The sequence below is a fragment of the Pipistrellus hanaki genome, assembly GCF_964339955.1.
Source record: "Pipistrellus hanaki genome assembly, chromosome: 2".
Taxonomy (NCBI): Eukaryota; Metazoa; Chordata; class Mammalia; order Chiroptera; family Vespertilionidae; genus Pipistrellus; species Pipistrellus hanaki.
The window spans coordinates 6,120,497-6,141,326 of NC_140504.1; the positions used below are offsets into that span (position 1 = coordinate 6,120,497).

Sequence of the window (20,830 nt, forward strand, 5' to 3'; positions counted from 1 at the left end):
CAGAGACAGTTAGCAAGGATTGAGGAGGTGGACTGCTACTTCAAATGTGAAGACAGCAACACAAGACTTCAAAAAACATGAAAAATCCAGGAAACAGGTTATCACCAAAGGATCACAATAATCTTCAAGTAACTCATCTCAAAGACAATGGAGATCTTGCAAGTTACCAGATAAAGAATTCAAAATAGCTGTTTTAAGGACTCTTAATAAATTGCAAGAAAGCAAAGAAGGACAATTCAATGAAATCAGTAAAACAATGCATTAAAAAAATGAGAAGTTTAACAAAGTTAAAGATCATAAAAAAAAGAATCAAAGAAAATTCTGGAGCCTAAGAACACTATGAATAAAATTTTTTTAAAAAGGCAATAGAGAGCATTAACAACAGAATGGATCCAGCAGAAGAATCTGTGCATTAGAAGACAGAAACTTTGAAATATTCCAGTTGGAAGAGAACAAAGAAAAAAGAAAGCCTAGGCGATCTATGAAATACTAACAAAAAGAACAATTTGCAAATTATTGCAGATTCAGAAGGAGAAGAGAGAAAAAAAAGGGGGGCAGAACACTTATTTAAATAAATATTAACTGAGAACTCCCCAAGTCAGGGGAGAGATTTGGACATCCAAGTTCATGAAGCTCGTAACTCACCAAACAAACTCAACTTAAGGAAATCCTCTTAAACACACATAACAATAAAGATAAAGTAAGAGATCCCTGGCTAGTTTATCTCCGTGGATAGAGCGTCAGCCTGCAGACTGAAAGGTCCCAGGTTCAATTCCAGTCAAGGGCACATACCCTGGGTTGCAGGCTCCATCCCCAATAGGAGGCATGCAAGAGGCAGCTGATCAATGATTATCTCTCATCATTGATGTTTCTATCTGTCTCTCTCTCCCTCTCCCTTCCTCTCTGAAATCAATAAAGATATATTTTTAAATGCATTATGAAGTATTTCATACATGTCAAATATATATAAGAAACAAACACTCATGTATCTACAACACACCTGAAAAAAGAAAGATTGCTAATGGAGCTGAAGTCCAAGGCTCCCTTCCATGTGGCTCTCACCCCAATCCACCCACCACCACCCCTCCTCCAGAGGGAGCCATTTTCCTATTCTTGTGGGTGGCCTGTCTTTCTTATTAATGAGTAAGAAAGTCTTTATGTACTCTGGATACTAATTCTTTTTTTATTATGAATTATTTATGAATTAAATAATTTCCTAGTTTGTCTTTCTTAAAACTTTCCATAGTGCCTTTTGTAAACAAAAAGTTTAATGTCATTAAATAACTTGGAATGTCCTAGGCCACAGCACGTGTGTGTGTGTGTGTGTGTGTGTGTGTGTGTGTGTGTGTTTAACACCAAATTCAAAAGAGAGTAGGTCTGTAGACATTTTTCCCTGCCAGTGCCCAGGCTGAGGCAGACACATTTCCTGTGGCCTGTTTTTGCTAGCAGGTGGCTTTGCCCAGGTTTACCTTGTCAGCGAGGCGCAGCTCTGCTAGGGCTGCCTCTGCTTTCCAGCCCACTCCCAAGGGTTCACAGGCCCCACGTCTTGTCTTCTCTTCTGATCTCACTTAAGCCATGGGGCGGGCTTACTGAGATCAGCAAATGCTCCCTGGGCGGTGCACTGGGCTTCTTGTGTTTTCTTTCTTCTTATGTTTTTGGTGTTTTTGCTTGTTTGTTTGTCCCTGGAGAACACTTCTTTAAAAAAAAATTATAGCCGAGACCGGTTTGGCTCAATGGATAGAGCGTCGGCTTGGGGACCAAAGGGACCCAGGTTCGATTCCGGTCAAGGGCATGTACCTTGGTTGCGGGCATATCCCCAGTAAGGGGTTTGCAAGAGGCAGCTGACCGATGACTCTCTCTCATCGATGTTTCTAGCTCTCTATCTATCTCCCTTCCTCTCTGTACAAAATCAATAAAAATATATTTTAAAAAAATTATATATATATATATATATATATATATATATATATATATATATAAATTGACTTTTTTACAGAGAGGAAGGGAGAGGGATAGAGAGCTAGAAACATCAATGAGAGAAACGCCAACCAGCTGCCTCCTGAACACCTCCCACCGGGGATGTGCCCACAACCAAGGTACATGCCCTTGACCGGAATCAAATCTGAGACCCTTCAGTCCGCAGACCAATGCTCTATCCACTGAGCAAAACCGGTTTTGGCCTGGAGAACACTTCTATGGCCCAGGACATCCCAAACTATGAGAAAATGATCACATGAGACCAATATGGGCATCACTCAGAAGAGACTGGTGGACACCAAAAGCAAATCCACATGAGAGGAACCCAGGCTGAGGAATTCCCACAGTTAGGAGCCCAGAAAGACATGAACTTCAAGGACATCACTGCACAGTGGCCATGAACAAGCACCAGCAGACAATAGGAAACAGAACTGGATGTGTGAGCAGAACTGATTTGAATTATGCTTGTAGCATTTTGCCCGGGATTGCTAAATGTTCTGTAGCCCAAGGGTTTTTCACAATACCCAATGGCCCAATGCTGCCAGGAAGAGAAGTCATTACATGTGTTTTCAATCACAGTGTTAGGTACTCCCGTTTCACTTTGATTTTCCTTATTTCCTTAATTTTTATTTTCAAAAATATTTTTAAATTTACTTTTCCTTCATGCTGAGCTACCTGTTTTTATTCTCTAATTAAAAAGAAAATTATCATCCCTGGCCAGGTACCTCATTGGTTGGTTAGAACATTGTCACAATATGCCAAGGTTGTGGGTTCGATGTCTAGTAAGGGCACATACCAGATGTAATCAATGAATACATAAATAAATGGAACAACAAATTGATGTCTCTCTATCTATCTATCTATCCTCTGTCTCTCTAAAATCCATAAATAATATCTTAAATAAAAGCAAAGAAAATTATCTTACTAATTTAGAAAAGCATAATATACAAGGTCATCCTAAACAATATTTTATTTTTTTAAACAGTTTATTTTCTTTTTCTTTTTAATATATTTTATTGATTTTCTAAGGGAGAGGGACAGAGAGCCAGAAACATTGATGAGAAACATGGATCAGCTGTCTCCTGCACGCCCCCCCCCCCCCACCAAGGCACACACGCCCCTAACAGGAATCAAACCTGGGATCCCCCAAGTCCGCAGGCCGACGCTCCATCCACTGAGCCAAACTGGTTTCAGCCTAAACAATATTTTAAAACCAGTGTAACTGAACGCTCTTTAAAAACAATCTTAATTTACAATGCATAATTAAATTGTGTTAATTTACCTAGGAGAGTGGCATAATACATTCTTTTGGGGGCTTACATATTAGACAAGACTAAAGCTGGACTCATGTGGCTCAGTGGTTGAGCATGACCCAGGTACGAGGAGGTCACAGTTCCCCTCCCAGTTAAGGCATATGCCTGGGTTTTGGGCTCAATCCCCAGTAGGGATCGTGCAGGAGAGAGCTGATCTATGATGTTTCTCTCTCGTCGTTGTTGTTTCTATCCCTCTCTCCCTCTCTCCCTCTCCTTCCCTTTCTCTCAAATCAATTTAAAAAAGAAGAAGAAGAAGAAGAATGCAGAGCTAGAATGCAGAGCTACGGTGTGCAGATGATGTGATATCTGAGTATTTTTATTTTCTTCTTTGACCCCAACATCTTTGAGTTCACAGTTTGGGTCCAAGTAATGCTCCAGTAATCTAGTAAGTCTATATATATATATATATATATATATATATATATATATATATATATATAATTTTTTTAAATATATTTTATTGATTTTCCACAGAGAGGAAGGGAGACAGAGAGCTAGAAATGTCGATGAGAGAGAAACATTGATCAGCTGCCTCCTGCACAACCCCCACCGGGGATGTGCCCGGTTTCGGCTAGTAAGTTATATTTTTAAAAGTTTAATTTTTCCTTAGGAGACATCTAGTAGTTGATATAAAACTATAGGTGATTAATAAAAGAACATGGACAAATGTAAGTTTTTCAGGTTGTTAACCTCAAAATAGAAAGCTGAAGTAAGAGGCAAGCAGTGTTTAAGAACAAAGGTTAGTGCTCGCTTCGGCAGCACATATACTAAAAAAAAACAAAACAAAAACAAAGGCTAGCTAATCAAGAAGCACTGACTGAGGCAGAAACCTAAATTGTGTTCCAATAATGGGACTGAAGGCAAGAGGTTCTTCTGAGGAAAAGCAGGGAAATCATTACGTGAACAGAAGGAAGGAATTTGTATTGCCGCTAACAAGCTATGTTATTCTTTAGCTCCACGTGGCTGTTTACTAATTCCACAGAATGTCTTTATTTTTAGTCCTATAGTCAGGGAGTGTTTCCTGTTAGCTGTACAACTGTTTGGAAGGCAATGCTGCTCCGGCCCAGGCCAAAGGTTATTTTGCCAAGTTTGAAAGTTCAAGGAGTAAGACATGCAGATGGGACTGGAATTGCTGCCCAGCTCCACTTGTGCCAACTTTTCACAAGGTTTTATCTAAAAATGCGGGGTTAGGACTTGGTAGAGCTCCAGGCAGAGGTGATAGGTGCCTGCAGGAAGAGTTTGGACAGAGAATTAACAGTTGGAGGATCAACCCCAGAGAATTAATAGTTGGAGGACCAACCCCAGAGAATTAACAGTTGGAGGACCAACCCCTGCTGCCAGCAAACTCTAGGCTAGTTTCTTAGCTGATTGGAAATATGTCTAGTCCCCTCTCCACAATCTTTAAATCACCAGCCCTTTCTAGCCTCTGCGTCTTTGTTTTTTTCGGCAGCACTTTATATTTGCTTCTTTTTTCCCAAAATATATTTTATTGATTTCAGAGACACAGGGAGAGGGAGAGAGAGAAACATTAATGATGAGAGAGAATCATAGATCGGCTGCCTCCTGCAGGCCCCCACTGGGGATGGAGCCTGAAACCTGGGCACGTGCCTTTGACCAGAATCAAACCTGGGACCCCTCAGTCCACAGGCCAACGCTCTATCCACTGAGCCAAACCAGACAGGGCTATGTTGGCTTCTTGCACTTGGCTCTGTGTTTTCTATTCCTTTTGGCCAAATGCAGTGCAGATGAGTAATGACCTCCCCACCGGACTGCACTAGGGTCCCAGTAGATCCTGTGCCCTCCAGGCTTAGGCATTAGTTATATATGCAGCCATAATTACCTTCACATGCATAGTTATGTTGGATCTTTGAAAACCATTAAGATGACATCTCCCTACTCACTGGGTCTCTTCTTCCCCAGGGCTCCCTCAACCATATCTGCCCCCCTCCTCAAATCACTCTGGCTGGTGATCACACCCCATCTCACTGGACGAGGTCTTTTCACTTCGTTTGTTCTTGAATCTTAAGACATCAGCCAGATGTCTACCGTTAGCTGATTGTGCCTGCAGTTGGGGCTCCGGATCCTGTGAAGGAGGGTGAAGTAGATTACTCAAATCCAGATCAGGTTCTCCAAGTGGCAGCTGTGAGTAGTAATCACCTTCAATTATATATATTATTGATTTCAGAGAGAAAGGAAGAGGGAGATAGGAACATCAATGAGATAGAATCATTGATTCACTGCCTCCTGCACGCCCCCTTCTGGGGATCCAAACGGGAACCGGAGCATGTGTCCTGACTGGGATTTGAACCTTGACCTCCTTCACCTTCACTTTCTTTCTTTTTTTCTTTTTTTTTTTTAAATATATTTTATTGATTTTTTACAGAGAGGGAGGGAGAGGGACAGAGAGTCAGAAACATCGATGAAAGAGAAACATGGATCAGCTGCCTCCTGCACATCCCCTACTGGGGATGTGCCCGCAACCAAGGTACATGCCCTTGACCGGTCTCGAACCTGGGACCTTTCAGTCTGCAGGCCGACGCACTATCCACTGAGCCAAACCGGTTTCGGCTTCACTTTCTTAATCACTTGTAAAAAAGCACACTTCACAAAGACAAGCATGAACTTTCCCCTGGGACAATAAAGTTAATTTGGTTTGAGCAAAAGATAATTATTCTGTTAGCATGTGAACTTTTGTGTGTTTTTTTTTTTTTTTCCTTTTCCCTGTAGGGATGTTAGTAGGACAAGGGTCTCAAGGTCTGGGCAGTTGTAAATGTTATTACTAAATGTTATTCTTGCTAAATGTTAAAATGTAATACAGCATTTTGCAGGCCAGCTGTAAACAGGATAAGCTTGACAGGAACCCCAATCGGAATACATGTAGCCAACTGTAAAGAAAAAATTAATGTGCAATTACCAAATATGTATATAAGCAATGGCTAACTTGGATGTAACACTTCATTAAGGACACTGGACATAGGAGTGGGGGCGGGAAGACATGATCAATAGGGAAGGAAGCCGATTATGTCTGAATCTGGGGAAATTTTAATTGAAACCTATAAACATCCAGGTAGAATAAACTTGCATTTCTGATCTGCCTGGATCCCGTATTAGTGTTGTCACCGGCCAAAAAGCGCGCTCACGGCCCGGCCTGAGGTAGCCCAGTACAAAGGGCAGTGAACTGAGGTGACCACAGAAGGTGGTCACCTGCGCCTTGGGAGGACGGAGTCTGATCTGGTGCCGCAGGGCGGCTGCGGAGGGAGGCTGGGCGCGGGGTGAGGTTTGCACTTGACGTGCAGAAAGGCTTCAAGTCCAGAAAGGCTTCAAGTCCACCAAGGCCTGAAAAGCTCCCTCGGACCCGCGATCCGCACACAGTGGCGTGCCTGGCAATAAGCACGGTGCGGTCCCTGAGCCCCAGCTGCTACATCACGGGGGTCCGGGAGAAACACCAGCCGGCGACCCAGGAATCCACTGGAGAACAGCCTCCTGCCCCCCGCCCCGCCCCTGTCCTCTCTTGTGATTGGTCCCCAGGGAGCATGTACTCAATGGTGCGCGTGCAGCGGCTGCTTCCCCTCCCGTCCCTGTCTGGGATTGGTGTCCTAAGCTCAAGGGGCGGGCTTTCAGGTGAAGGTGCGCGCGCAGCAGCTGCTTCCTCTCCAGTCCCTGCCTGGGATTGGTGCCCTAGGCTCAAGGGGCGGGCTTTCAGCTGGGGTGCGCGCTCGGGACCACGCCCCCGCCCCGTCCCGCCCCCCGCCCCCTGTCCCCTCTCGTGATTGGTGCCCAGGGAGCATGTACTCAATGGTGCGCGCGCAGTGGCTGCTTCCCCTCCCGTCCCTGCCTGGGATTGGTGCCCTAGGCTCAAGGGGCGGGCTTCCAGGTGAGAGTGCGCGCGCAGTGGTTGCGTCAATCCGGATGCGACCTCCTCCGGCTGGCGGGGCTCGGAGTCACCGCGATGGCGGCCTTCGTTCTGCTGCGGCAAGGGCGAGCCGGGGCTCTGAAGGTAAAAGGGAGCCGGGCGGTGCGTGGGAGCCCACACAGGACCGGGGCGAGGAGCGCGGCCCTAGCGGCCACTTCTGGCCGCCGTGGGAGAGGCTGACCGGCTTCCCGGCGGAGGGGAGAGCGCCTGGCCCGCCCTGCAGCCGGGGCTGGGGGCCAGCGAATGGACCCCCGAAGCCGGCCGGGCTCCCGGGGAAGCTCCGTGGTGCGGGGCTCCCGGGCGGCGTGCGCCTCCGTGCGCTGTCAGGACCGTCCCGGACCGCGTCTGTACTTACTGGACCAGGAGAAGTGAGGGACTCCTGGGTGTCTAGGTGACCTGGTCACTTCGCAGTTACTCAGAAGCCAGCTAACGGTACCTCGTGTGTGAAAAGGAAGAAAGAAGGGCTTGCTTTCTCCACATGTAAAAACAGGCCACTGCACTCTATTGAAAATGTGAAAAGGTTCTTATTGCCGAAGCAGTAATTATTCATTTAAAGTACAGATGGGAAATCTGTTGTCAAAAGAGTCTACTATTTACACCTTGATATATCTAGTGGCAAATGAGCTTTTCTGCTTTCATATACACACATGGGTAAAGTTATAAACAAAAAATAGTTTATCCCTCAGATGTACACTACAGACACCTCTGTCCTGTGTGGAGCATCTAAAACAGTGCCCACCACATAGTAATAGTAAATATAATGCTGAGAAAAACAAGTTTATAAAGTGCTTGCCGCTTACGATAGATTGTAAACAATTTTGAAGCAATTATTAATCTAGATCATTTTTCAGTTACTATTTTAAGTGTTATCCTAGATTTCTTTCTAAGTGTAGGAAAACATTTTACAAAGAGAACCATAGTATTTTGCAGGTTAATAGATAATTGGAGACTACAAAAAGGGATGTGCAGGAAAAAGGCTGGTTGGAGAAGTACCCAAATGCTAATAGTGCGTGTTCTTGAACTCGTGTTTTTCTCCTCTTGCGGCTTTTTTGGTGTTTTATAATCGTTATAAATATGCCATGTGAGTGCAAAGCAAAGCATTTATATGTAGTAATAATACATAATCTTTATATGTAGTAATAATTGTAAATACTAAAATAGTATTAAATTTTTTTTTTGAATTTTTACATTACAGTTTACTTTCAATATTATTTTGTATTGGTTTCAGGTATACAACATAGTAGTTAGGCAGTCATATACTTTACAAAGTGTTCCCTGATATTTTCACCTGGCACCATAAAAGTTATTGCAATATTACTATGTTCCCTGTGCTGCACTTTATATTCCCTTGACTATTTTGTAACTTCCAACTTGTACCTCTCAGTCCCTTCACTTCTTTCACTTTGTCCTCCAACCCCACTTCCCTCTGGCAATTACCACTCTACTCTCTGTGTCTGAGTCTGTTTTAATTTTGTTTGTTCTTCAGATTCCTGAAATAATCCTTATTAATTCTTTTGTCAGACTCTGCTTCTAGACGGACAAGTGTTTCGAGGTCTCGCGTCTACAGCTGCGCTCTCTGCAGAATCAGGAAAGAGTGACAAGGGAGTGCCACCGAATTCCAAGAAGCAAAGTCCACCCAAAAGTAAGATCTCAATGGTGGTCATGGGGGAAAGAATGCAAATAAATCAGTCAGCTTTCCAGGAATAAAAAAGAGTTTTACTGGCTACATAATTTATGATTGTTGGTTTCCAGCGGCATCCAGTTTATAATCAGACTTAAGATCTGTAACAGATTTTAGACCAAACACATCAGAATTGTAAGTCTTTTACTCAACATTTAGGCCTGAACTGGTTCTGTCTGTATTTACTAAATGATGTGTAGCAACAGGATGCAGAGTATAAAGACTCTGGGTAATCAGATGGCCCTGATACAGACCCCGTACTCCCATGAGGTGGCCATAAACACCACTTTGCTTTTATTTCCCTGATTGTGACTTTTTTCAGTGTTTTGAGACTCCTCTGTAGTCTGCCAAGCTTTGCTCAGCCACAGTCCAGGACTGCAGGCATCAGCATTTTGTGACTGTGAAGAGAGTTAAGAGCAGGCACCATTTTTCATTATATGACTGCTTTGATGGAGTATGATGTCTGCTTTGTTTTGAGCTCTTTCTATAGTCATTTTGACTTATGGCACCAGTTTTTACTTTACTTTCCCCTGAATACCTATGTAGCAAATCCTCATTAAAGGAAAAGGGGAAATGTAACAGTATATGTTTTAAATACTTCTGGGAATTTTATGTTCTATTCCCTGCATTCATTGTTAATTGGTTATAATCCAGATTCACTGCATTTGGTCTTAACTGATGAAACTTTACTAAACTCTTAAAATATATATATATATATGGTATTATAGTCTCTTGGCAAATCTTTTGTTTTCTTTTTTATTATTGGGGTGACATTGGTTAATAAAATTATATTTTTTGGGTATACAGTTCTATAATACAACATCTGTTACTGTGTATTTACCCCAAGTGAAATCTGCTTCCATTTATATCCCCTATACCCTCTTCCACCTCCCCCTCCCCCTTTCCCTCTGGAATCACCATACTGTTGTCTGTCTGTGAGGTTTTTTGTTTTTGTTGTTTAATCCCTTCGCCCAGCCTGGAAACCCTCCTCCCCTCTGACAGCTGTCAGCCTGTTCTCTTATCTATGAGTCTGTTTCTATTTCATTTATTAGTTTTTTGGCACATATTTAATATGTATGTGGAGTTTAGAATGATAATTTCAGTTTGTCTTATTTTCATGAAAATACCATTTTCTCAGTTTAAAAGTGTTTAGCTTCTTTTGTTAGGTCCCTCGTAGGTTTGCACACGAAAACATGAGTAGGTTGTAAGAGATTGGCCCTCTGTGGAAAGTGCCAACCTGCCAACTGCCTTTCACATGCCATTGACCTCAGCTAAGAAGACACCTTCCTGGTGGTATCTTCGGCTCCTGTACACTGGAGGCCTGATTTTGACAGGAACATTATTTAATTCTGCCCTGTATCTGCTTCATTTTTAAATCCAGTGTTCTCTGTGTTTTTTTTAATCCATAAGTTTTAAAATAATTATTTTAAATAAGAACTTAATTTATCTTTGTGTGGACTTAACCATAATACCATTATCATACTTAAAACATGTTTATAAGAATGTCAGTTAAGCCCTAGCAGGCTTGGCTCAGTGGATGGAGCTCCAGCCTGCGGACTGAATGTTCCCGGGTTTGATTCTGGCCAAGGGCACATGCCTGTATTGAGGCCTGGTCCCCAGTGGGAGCTGTGCAGGAGGCATCCGATCAATGATTGTCTCTCATCATTGATGTTTCTATTTCTCTCTCCTCCCTTCCTCTCTGAAATCAATAAAGAAATATATTTAAAAAAAAAAAAAAAAAAGGATGTCAGTTAAATTCTGTGGGTACCAAGCTTGTTTCTAACATTCTTTCATTGTTTACTGATGAATAACTAATTGAATTTCATTATTAACATTACCCTTGGCCTTGAAGAAATTTTATCTTTTTCTTTCTGGGCTTTTTTCCCCCTGTTTGGACAGTAAGTTTATTACTGTCTTTATCTGAAAGTATGCATAAAAAATTGTGGTTTGATTTATTAGCTCTCAGCAGCCCATTCCTGAGCTCTGAGGAAGCCTGCCTTCTGAGCTACCAAATCTTTTTTCTAGACACTTTGGAATGTCTAGAGATGTTTGGGAATGTCTTCTTTCTTAGGCCTCTTCCCATAGGCAGAATTCTCGTATAGCAGCACGAGATTTCTTACACATCTCCTTTGTGTCTGGAACTACACCGTTCTTTATGAACTTAGAGAGATGTTTTTGGTAAGCATCTTTATCTTCTTCCATTAGGTAGCACATATAACCTGTAGTGTTCTGACCTGTTATGTACTTCCTCATTGAATCCCTTGCTTTCTGAATCGTAACCAGGGAACCCTTTAGTACAGTGCGGGATAGACAAGCCTCCATCCACAGCTCCCTTCAGGGCCCCAAAAACTTTATTGCCAGTAGTACCGACAAGCCCTGCATCCAAATAGCAGGTGAAGGCACCAGATTGACCAGCGATGCTTTCCACATTCTATTCACCTGTAGCCTCCTCCACTTGGCCTTCATAGATCTTGCCCATACCAACTCTGTTGAGAAGCCTGCAGGCCGGTATAGTATACTATAGCATAACGTCAGGCCAACCTGCACTCCATACTTTGGGAGCTCATGAGTATAAACTGCACAGACCATTCTGTCTCCTTCTATACAGGCATAAGCAATCTGACAATTCATGTCTTTATTACACTGCTCTCACCCTGCTTTGGGGTGTGTTCTGCTTATTTTTGTCCTGGACTGCCAAGCATTTATGGGCATAGTAATCAGTTTTTCCCTCTCATCACCATATAAATTTCACTTGATATCTCTTAAAGTAGGCCTTATTTTTTTACAGCTTTAACAAACCCTGTTTTGCAGAAGAGAGATTCACATTCGTGGCTCTGAAATTTTATATCTACAATCCTGCTCCATAAGCTTATGAAATTGGGTTATGGATTTTAAAGTATGGCAGACCCAAACATTCCCTTTTTTATTTTTTATTTTTTATTTTTTTAAATATATTTTATTGATTTTCCACAGAGAGGAAGGGAGAGAGATAGAGAGCTAGAAACATCGATGAGAGAGAAATATCGACCAGCTGCCTCCTGCACACCCTCCATGGGGATGAGCCCGCAACCAAGGTACATGCCCTTGACCGGAATTGAACCTGGGATCTTCCAGTCCACAGACCGACGCTCTATCCACTGAGCCAAACTGGTTTCGGCCAAACATTCTCTTTTTACAAATAAGCTTCTGAATGTGAGCGGGAAAGAGATGCTTCTGTGACAGTTGGAGTGCAGTTATGAGAAGGGAACCCTTCTCTGGGATTGGCCTTGGCTTGTAGCTTTTGCCTCTGGATACCGCAGGCCCTGCAGGCCCCTGAGCCTCAGACCCTTCCTGCCTTAGTGGGGTCCGCGCATCCCAGAATTTAAAATAAAGAGATCCCCATTTGAAGACAAAGAAGAAATGCTTCTGAATAGATGTGTGCAGGTGTCAGTGTTTCCCCAGAGCATCAGTGATTGGTAAGCAGAGACATAACTGCTTATCGCCCACAGGTGGCACACTGCCAGGCTAACCCCCTGCCAGTGGAGGGTGTGTTTTATTACATTTGTCTTTCAAGGAAAGTCACCGCCAAACTAAAACAGTGTCAGCTCTGTCGGCATCCTGCTTCTAGACCAGGTGGGCACACAAGGCCTTGGAAATCTTTTGGTCTGGCCCTGCCAAAGCATTAGAGGTGAGCTAATTAAATGTTTGCCCAAATATAGCGGGCTCATTTTTAAGTTGATTGTTTTGTATGGCCCACATGTGATGTTATACATATTCAAATGGCCCTTGGCAGCAAAAAGGTTCTCCACCCATCTGTAGACAAATCAGAGATTTCATGAAAACACAGGTAAAGTCATCCTTACATTCAAAGTGTAGCCATTGTTCCTCTGCGTGACACTGCTGTGTTCTAGGAACGTCATTCTGCACTACTGGATGCAAATTTGGTGTGAGCGCTGGCACTTTGGTCCAGCAGTTACTAGAGGCAGCCATAGACCATGGTGGCAGGCTTCCTTCTGAGTCACAAAGGATGTTGGCTGAGCTGCAGCGGGCAGAAATGGACTCTCAATAAAAAGCAAATGCAGTAGCTTAGTCTATTAGCCTTTTCATGGATTCTCCCAACAACTTCTCATGAGAACTTTAAAGCATTCTTACTTCGTATGATGGAAGTTTCCTTTCCAAACAAAATTTTTTAATTCTGTCATTGTTGATCTCCTTTGAAATTTTCTTCCCATTTTTAGTAGTTGATGAATTAACCTATAATGCAATTTTGATAACTTATTTACAATTTTTAAAACCTCTATAACAAATTTTGGAAAATTTAGGTATAATTTTTCTACTCAAAGACCCTAAGATAAGCCGTATTTTAAATTACCTTTTTTTAAAAAACCCATTCCCTTTTCCACCCAACCCTCCCATTGAAACCCTCAGTTTGTTCTCCGGGAGTTTGTTTTGTTTTATTTGTTAATTTGTTTTTACATTCCATAGTATTTGTCTTTCTCTGACTTATTTCACTCAGCATACTACCCTTTAGGTCCATCCATGATGTTGCAAATGGCAAGGATTATTTTTCTTTTTTGAATTGTTGAGTAATATTTAATATAGATACCACATCTTTATTTATAATTGATGGACATCTAGGTTGCTTCCATATCTTAACTATTTTAAATAATGCTGCAATATATCTTTTCGAATTAATGTTTTCATTTTCTTTGGATAAATACTCAGAAGTAGAACTGATGTTTTTATGGCAGCTCTATTTTTAATTTTTTTAGGAACTTCCGTGCTGTTTTCCACAGTGGCTGTACCAATCTGCATTCCCAGCAGCAGTGCACAAGGGTTCCCTTTTCTCTACATCCTCCCCAACATCTGTTCTCTCTCCCTCTCTCCTCTCCTTTTCTCCCTCTCTCTCTTTTTATCCTTACCCAAGGATATGCTTTTTTATTGATTTGAAACAGAAACAGAAACATCAATCTGTTGCCTCCCGTAGGCTTCCCTGACCAGGGATCGAACTCCCAGGGATCGAACTCAAAACCTAGTATGTGCCCTGACCAGGAATTGAACCCTCAACCTATTTGGTGTACAGGACAATGCTCCAACCAACCCAGCCAGGGCACTTGTTCCCTTTTGATAATAGCAGTTCTGACAGGTGTGAGGTAGCATCTCGTAGTTTTGATTTACATTTACCTGCTGATTAGTGATGTTAAGCATCTTTTACAATATATGAATATTGGCCATCTGTATATCCTCTTTAGAGTATCTGGTTAGGTCCTCAGCCCATTGTTTGGCGTTTCTTTTTTTCCTCGTTTTTAGAAAAGTTTTGCTCAGTGTAGAAGTGGATTAATGACACAGGTGAGAAGATTATTAGGATTAGGAGGCCAGCATATCTTGTTCATGGCCATTGGGCATATCTGAACTCTGGTTTAGAGAGACAGGGAGAAAGGGAGAGTTCAAGTGCCTATCCACTTCTTTGCCTCATTTTTCTATTTGGCACGATTCCGGAGCTCTGTGTGCGGTCTGAGGGTTAACTGCATCAGCATTGCTCTGGCCGGTCAGGACGCAGGTTCTGCGCTGGCGCCTGGCCACAGAATTAGACGGGGCGTGAAGGAAGTGGTGCTGGAAGTGGAGGTGACGGCTCTCAACAGTCACCCATGCTCCAGTTCCGTCAGATCCTCTACACTGCCCATTAACCTCTGGCCCATTTCTGATTTGTTATTATTTCTGTTTTCTTTAATTATTTTCGGTCATTCTATTTTATATAAGTCCCTGAGCTCAGAAGACAATTAAAAACCTTTTGGATACTGGTTATATAGAAAGCTAGGAATACAGTTTTTTCACTTTAGAGACATAAGATTGATATCTTTTTAGTATAAAATTGACTTCTAGACTTGAAAATCAAGAGTGGATTTAGAGTTTGCTCATTTGTAATATTTCTTAAGTTTTTACTTTAGATTTGAAAAGTAATTTTAATTTATAAAAACATGTCCTATATTTTTCTTTTAATCTGTATACTTACAAAAGATTTACCCCCTGAGAAAACTAAAATTAGCTCTAATCAATGTACTGTGTAATTTCATTTTTCATAATTTACTTGACAAAATGTAAGACTTTTATGTTAGTGCTTACTAGATTTTTTTGCAGTAAACCTGTTGCTTTTAATGACATATATGATGTTAAGTTATTTTAGACTTATGTGGTCTTATAATACTTAGCTTTCCTTAGCTAAAGAAATCCCCAAGTGGTTTATGATTTTGAAGCACTTCTCTTCCTCTTAGGGAAATTTCATTTGAACTACTTTATACCCTCTCTCTGTGTATGTTTGTGTCTGGTATTGTGTGTGTTTGTTTGTTTGTTTGTTTGTCTTATTAACCCTCACCAGAGGATATTTTTCTATTGATTTTTAGAGAGTGGAAAGGAAGGAGAGAGACAGAGAGATAAAAACATCGATGGGAGAGAGACGCATAGATTGGTTGCCTTCCGCACATGACTGGAGATCGAGCCTGTAACAGGTATGTGCCATTGATTGGAATCAAACCCAGGATCTTTCATTCTGTAAGCTGACGCTCTATCCACTGAGCCAAACCGGCTAGAGCATGATGTGTATACCCCAAGCCCAAACCTGGCTTTTGTCTCTACTTTTGTTTTGCTATTTTGTTCAAAAAGTCCAAGTTCATACAATATGAATAACTTCTTTAATATATGAGAAGCGCCAGTTTTTTTTTAGGGTTTTAAGAAATTATACATTTGTAAAACTTCAACAGTCATCTGAAAGTATCTTTATATTATAGTTTAACCATCTTAAATTTGAATGAAATAGTTTAAAAATAATTACCAAAGAAACTCTCTTGTGAAAAACGGAAACGTTCTGTTTTTAAAAATCCCCATTTTTAAGATTTCCATTTACAAAAAAAAAAAAAAAGCACCTACATTTCTTATGTTCTTTCATGTGGTTTGGCTTTCACTTCCGAGTGGGTTCCCCTGAAATGTTTCTTGGGATTATTACAATGAAGATGTTATAAATGACAAGTTGGTATATGATGAAATGTCTGTGACATTGATGAATTTAGATTGTTTTACTAATTATTAAAAATAATCCTCTTTATGCCATTTCCTAGATGTAGTGGACCCAAATGAGAGGGGCAAGCTACTAACCACTCCAACAGCAGCTGAATTGTCTAAAAACTTAACTTCACCCAGTTCTTCCTCATCAGTTGTGAATCAAGGTGGGACGGTAGCTAGCCCTAAACCTGGTGACAAAGGGCAATTCACAGATGACGGGGTTGCAAAGTTTTCATCAAGAAAAACTTTGGTAGAGTTTCCTGCAAAAGTTCCATCTTCATTCAGAAAACAGGGCTCCGATTCAGAAGCTCTTCAGAAGAGCCAGAGAGTGATGGACAGTTCATCTTCATCGTCATCTTCATCCAGCTCCTCTGATTCAGAGTCTGACGAGGAGAAAGATGGCTCAGCAGTTGGTTCTCAACTGGTGAGCAAAGGCAAAGGAAGGGTTTCAAAACCAGAGGCCTCCCCTTCCTTTGAGAATAGAGCCTCCAAAATTTCAGTATCAGCAAAAGAGAAAACCGGGTCACCACAGCCACCACTGGACCTCCCCTTGCCAGAAAAGCCCCGTCAGGCAATGAAAGGGACCTCCTTTATGCCATTAAAGGACAAGAAAGATGAAGCAAAAACCACAGTACCCAAGTCACAAGGAGGTGAAGAGTTTATGAAGCAAAATGTAAAGGAAGAAAAACTGCAGAAAATAGTTAGCTCGAATAAAATAGATGAAAGCCAAAAGCCATTTGAAGGTAAAAAGATTCCATCTGACCATACGAAATCAGGGTTATCTGCACAACCGAGTGGTGGCCCGGTGCCCACTCCATTGACAGAAGAACCCACCGCAGGAAGACGGCTGCAAGCGGCCCCTCCTGAGACCAGAGGAGGAAGCTTAGGAAAACCAGTCCCAAAGCCTGGTGGGGAGGTGCCCTTTTTCCCATTCAAAAAGGAAAGTTTGGGGAAGCAGGCAATGGAAGGACCCTCAAAGGCTGACAAAGAGATGTTGGAAGATCGGGGACCCATGAAAAATTTGAAGCCAGTTCCTGTTCCTAATAAAGATGTTCTCCATGCAAAGACAACAGTACTAAAGCTTGAGGCAAAGGGTGAAACCATGGAAGACCCAGCAACCCAAGTGGGAGACCAGCAGGCCACACAGGGTACACCTTGATTGTTGAGAACTCTCCTTGTCCTTCGGGGGTGGTTAGACTAAAGAGCTAGGACATGAGGCATACTGTAATTAATCAGAGTCAGTAGGAGAAATATTGCCTATAACTCTCAGATAAGCAGAGGAGTCTGAATTATGAGTAATACACACCTTATAAACAAAATCCCCAAAACATTTTACAAGGAAAGAGTAGGCCCTCCACACTCCTGGCTGCTCCTTAGCCAGTATAATTTTGAACACTGGCAGTGTAACTCAGCACCCTTACCTGTGGAGGGTGAGCCAGTGTCCACTGCATGAACTCACAGAGCAGCCCACTGAGGAAAGGGGAGTCCTGTTTAATGTTTGTTTTTTTTGTTTTTTTATCTTTATTGTTCATATTATTACAAAGAGTCCTGTTTAATGTGAAGGGCAGTAGTTACACTTGGTCTGATGGACTGCGTGAATCTTTCCACTGGACTTTTCCTTTTCTGCTTAATGAAAAAACAGTGGGCTGCTTTCCTTTTCCATGATCAATTTTATGACTGGCTTTTTTGATGCCACAGATTTTTAAAGGGAAACTTATTACATATTACCATTTACTTATACATTGAACTTGGTAAAATACAGTGCTTTAGATAGGTCATGGCAAAACAGAAAAGGAGGTCTCCAATTTTAGGGTCTGTGTCTCTTCAAGACACCTTTAAAATGCATTACTAACAAACTCAGCTCCTTCCTGTCTGCTCTTCATACTTTTTAAAGAGTATTCATTTTTTCCTGATTTATGTTACCTGGTCATTGTTATTGGTTGCGTTACGTTGACATAATTTACGTGTTTCCTTCCCTCCTTTTTCTCCGTTTGTCATTAATATGCAAAGTGCCAGCGCTTACCAGACTGCTCAGGACCTCAAGAACTGCATTGCCTAACGCTCCTGTTTCAGCCACTGTGTTGTAATGAGGAATACCGAAACCTTCAGGAGGAAAGCACAATTTGGGGTTTTCAGATTGCAAATCTTTTTGAAAGACTTTGCTCCTAATTTTTCATGGATGTGTGGATTTTCAATATTCTCTTTGCTTTTTGGAGGCGAGCGATGCCGTCCAGGAGCGCAGGGGCTGTGTCTGTGCAGTGGGCTGAATGTCCCTAAGTCCACCCGGCTCTGTGCCTTCCAAAGGGATCGGTTTTGATAAGTTTTCTGCACCCATGGTTACCTTCACTTTGAAGATGCCCCACACCACATCGAAGATACTCGACTCGTGGAGATTGGAAAGGTGTCAGCTCTTTCAGACATCATTTTTACTTTATACAATTAAAAAAAGAAAACCAAAGCTTTTGGTATGAATTCAAATAGTGGGGAAAGGTATTTAATATTTTTGTGCAGCCCAGAGAGCTCCAGTGAGAACTTAACCCGGACCTTAACCAACATCCCACGCAAGCTTGATCCTGCCACCATTCTGTCTTGCATTCCACCTTGCTGGCGAGCAATATTTCTTTTGCTTCAACCTCACACTTCTAATTTTAAGATTACCAAATACCTAGTGTATGGGTTTTAACTTTTTTCCACTTAAGGAAACAAAACTAAGTAATTTTAGTCTATGAATCTAAAAATCTAAAATACATCAACAACTTTTTTAAAAACCGACACACATCCCATTTCCAGTACCCTTTAACTGTGTTGTTATTAAAACAGTTGGAGTTTAATTTTCTTGTATTCAGAGACTTAAAAAAGAGTCACTGCTTTTGAAAATTTTCTTCTGTAAATGTGTGTTTCTGTTTATTTCTAGTAGATCTTATAGTTTTCCCCTGCATCTTTATATGACCGAAGTCACACCTCCATAATTGTTCTACGTATTTTCAGAGTTCTGACAAGTCCAGGGCCTACAAGTACAAAAAGCAAGATGTTAAGACACATAATAACTATTCCATTTCATAGGCTATATGTTTTAGAATAGATTTTCAGCTAATCTCTTGATTTTGGTTTTGAAGATACTGTTGCTCTCATGGGCTTTCCTTTTATAATTAAACACTTCATAGCAGGTAGGGTTCTAACGAAGCTCTTTCCTTGTCCGATATGCTCACTGTACATTTCCCTCCCCCAGAGCCTGCACCAGCTGCCGCACCAGCCGCCGCTCCTGCCGCAGAGCCTCCTGAGCCGTTTGACAACACCACCTACAAGAACCTCCAGCATCATGACTACAACGTGTACACCTTCTTAGACGTGAACCTGGACCTCTCAAACCGGAGGTTGCCTCAGCCCTCTTCCGGCCGGGAGTCACCTCGCCACTGAGAGCTCAGTTTAATGATCACCCTTCGTTGTCCGCTGCTCTTGCCTGCAAAATAAAATCCGCTCAAGTCGTAAGGCCTGGCGTGTCATTGGTTTCCCTTTTATGCCTTCACAGCGAATGGCGAACTAGCAGCACGACTGCTGATCATTTATTTATTCAGAATTTGAATGCTTTCTAACTGTGGTTCTATGTTGAGCCCCTCGGCAGTTCAGCGTTAATCTGGGTTACCAACTAACTAGGTGTTGACAAATGGAATGGCGGCTTCTAATCTTATAGACCCGGTTCTTAATAAATTTGGAGTAGGAATTTGCTAATTTTAACTACTGCATTGCAAAAAAATATTAAATTATAGCCTTTTATTATCAGAAGAAACAATCCTTTTGTTCACTTGAATTAGGTATTTGATGTAAACTCAGAAGCTTTTAGTGGTGGGATCAGCTAGAGGAAATTTTATAGGGTCCAGAAGCATCTTTGTTCCCAAGTGGCCACAGCTGACACAGCTAAATTAGCTATGGTGGCTAAGTAACCTCCCATCCTTCAAAATGTTACATGCCTTGGGTGTGTGTCATGCAGTGTCTGCACCAGGCACCCTGTGGGGACAGAGTAAGACTGCTCTGAGACAGTAACAAATCTCCATAGAAGTGCTGCTGATTCAGAGCTGAGATAAAAGACAGCATCCAGTCCTTGGGGAACAAACAGCCTGACATGGAAAGTGCACATACATGACAGTTTCATGATTGGCTTTGTTCTCAGAATCCCTTGTTTATGGGCTTCATTTCATTTCAAGTGAATTCTGGTCCTTGGCCTCCAGTCAATTTAGCAAATACTGTGGGTTTGTAACTCATGATTCACATTCCTGTAATCCTACATTTCTTAAAATTAGTCCAAGTAAGAATACCAAAATTAAAAACAGTCTTGAAAACTAGTTCTAAGATTGCCTCAGATTTTCTTACCACCCAAGAGGCTTAGCAACTCAGCAAGTTTTCTAAGCACATTTTTTATTATAAAAGTACTAAAACCACATTACCAAAGGGAAAATGGAAAGTAGTAAGATTACCTAAAATCCAATATGCTAACCCAGCCATTATTAACATTTTACATGTTTCCCCAGTGGTGGTGGTTTTAGTTAGATGTAATAGTGTATAATGTACATACAGTTTTCTTTCGTGCTGGCTTTTTTCATGTAATAGCTTGCTCGTCAAATTGATCCGCACAACCCCTATAATGCGCTGAGGTCTCAGGATAGTAAGGGAAATAAAATACGAAGCCACAGAGTGTGTTTCCCTATACTGTTAATGCCAAAGACTCGAAAGTCTTTATATAAAAACTAGAGGCCTGGTTCACGAGATTCGTGCACAGCAGGTAGGGGGATCCCCTCAGCCTAGCCTGCACCCTCTTTAATCTGGGACCCCTAGGGGGATGTCCAACTGCTGGTTTAGGCCTGATCACTGGCAGTCGGACCAATCCGAGATCACTGGTTTCTAACTGCTCACCTG

General features: G+C 41.8%; 1 protein-coding gene, 1 long non-coding RNA gene and 1 pseudogene across 6 annotated transcripts; 2 read left to right on the plus strand and 1 right to left on the minus strand.

Moving 5' to 3' along the window:
- Positions 1–7,153: 7,153 nt before the first annotated feature.
- NDUFV3 (NADH:ubiquinone oxidoreductase subunit V3) lies at positions 7,154–19,408 on the plus strand. 4 transcript variants are annotated; one of them, XM_084873656.1, is made up of 4 exons: positions 7,154–7,287; positions 8,725–8,845; positions 15,976–17,067; positions 19,149–19,408. In XM_084873656.1, the coding sequence occupies exons 1-4, from the start codon at positions 7,240–7,242 to the stop codon at positions 19,334–19,336; spliced, it is 1,449 nt and encodes a 482-aa protein (XP_084729782.1). In that variant the 5' UTR covers positions 7,154–7,239; the 3' UTR covers positions 19,337–19,408. The 4 variants fall into 4 exon arrangements, with proteins under 4 accessions (XP_084729782.1, XP_084729783.1, XP_084729784.1 ...); XM_084873657.1 differs by having other exon boundaries at positions 19,161–19,408; XM_084873658.1 differs by lacking the exon at positions 15,976–17,067.
- Positions 8,852–15,969, minus strand: LOC311617276 (large ribosomal subunit protein uL18-like; annotated as a pseudogene). Its single transcript has one exon. The product of its transcript is annotated as a large ribosomal subunit protein uL18-like (transcript).
- Positions 17,074–18,070, plus strand: LOC311617296. Its single transcript, XR_014794100.1, has 2 exons — positions 17,074–17,403; positions 17,466–18,070. It is a non-coding gene; the product is annotated as an uncharacterized lncRNA (long non-coding RNA).
- Positions 19,409–20,830: the final 1,422 nt, after the last annotated feature.

Coding starts and splice junctions, on each gene's coding strand:
- NDUFV3 (XM_084873656.1), top strand. CDS start 7,240: ATGGCGGCCTTCGTTCTGCTGCGGCAAGGGCGAGCCGGGGCTCTGAAG. Junction 7,288..8,724: donor GGCGAGCCGGGGCTCTGAAG/GTAAAAGGGAGC, acceptor TTCTTTTGTCAG/ACTCTGCTTCTAGACGGACA. Junction 17,068..19,148: donor AGACCAGCAGGCCACACAGG/GTACACCTTGAT, acceptor TCCCTCCCCCAG/AGCCTGCACCAGCTGCCGCA.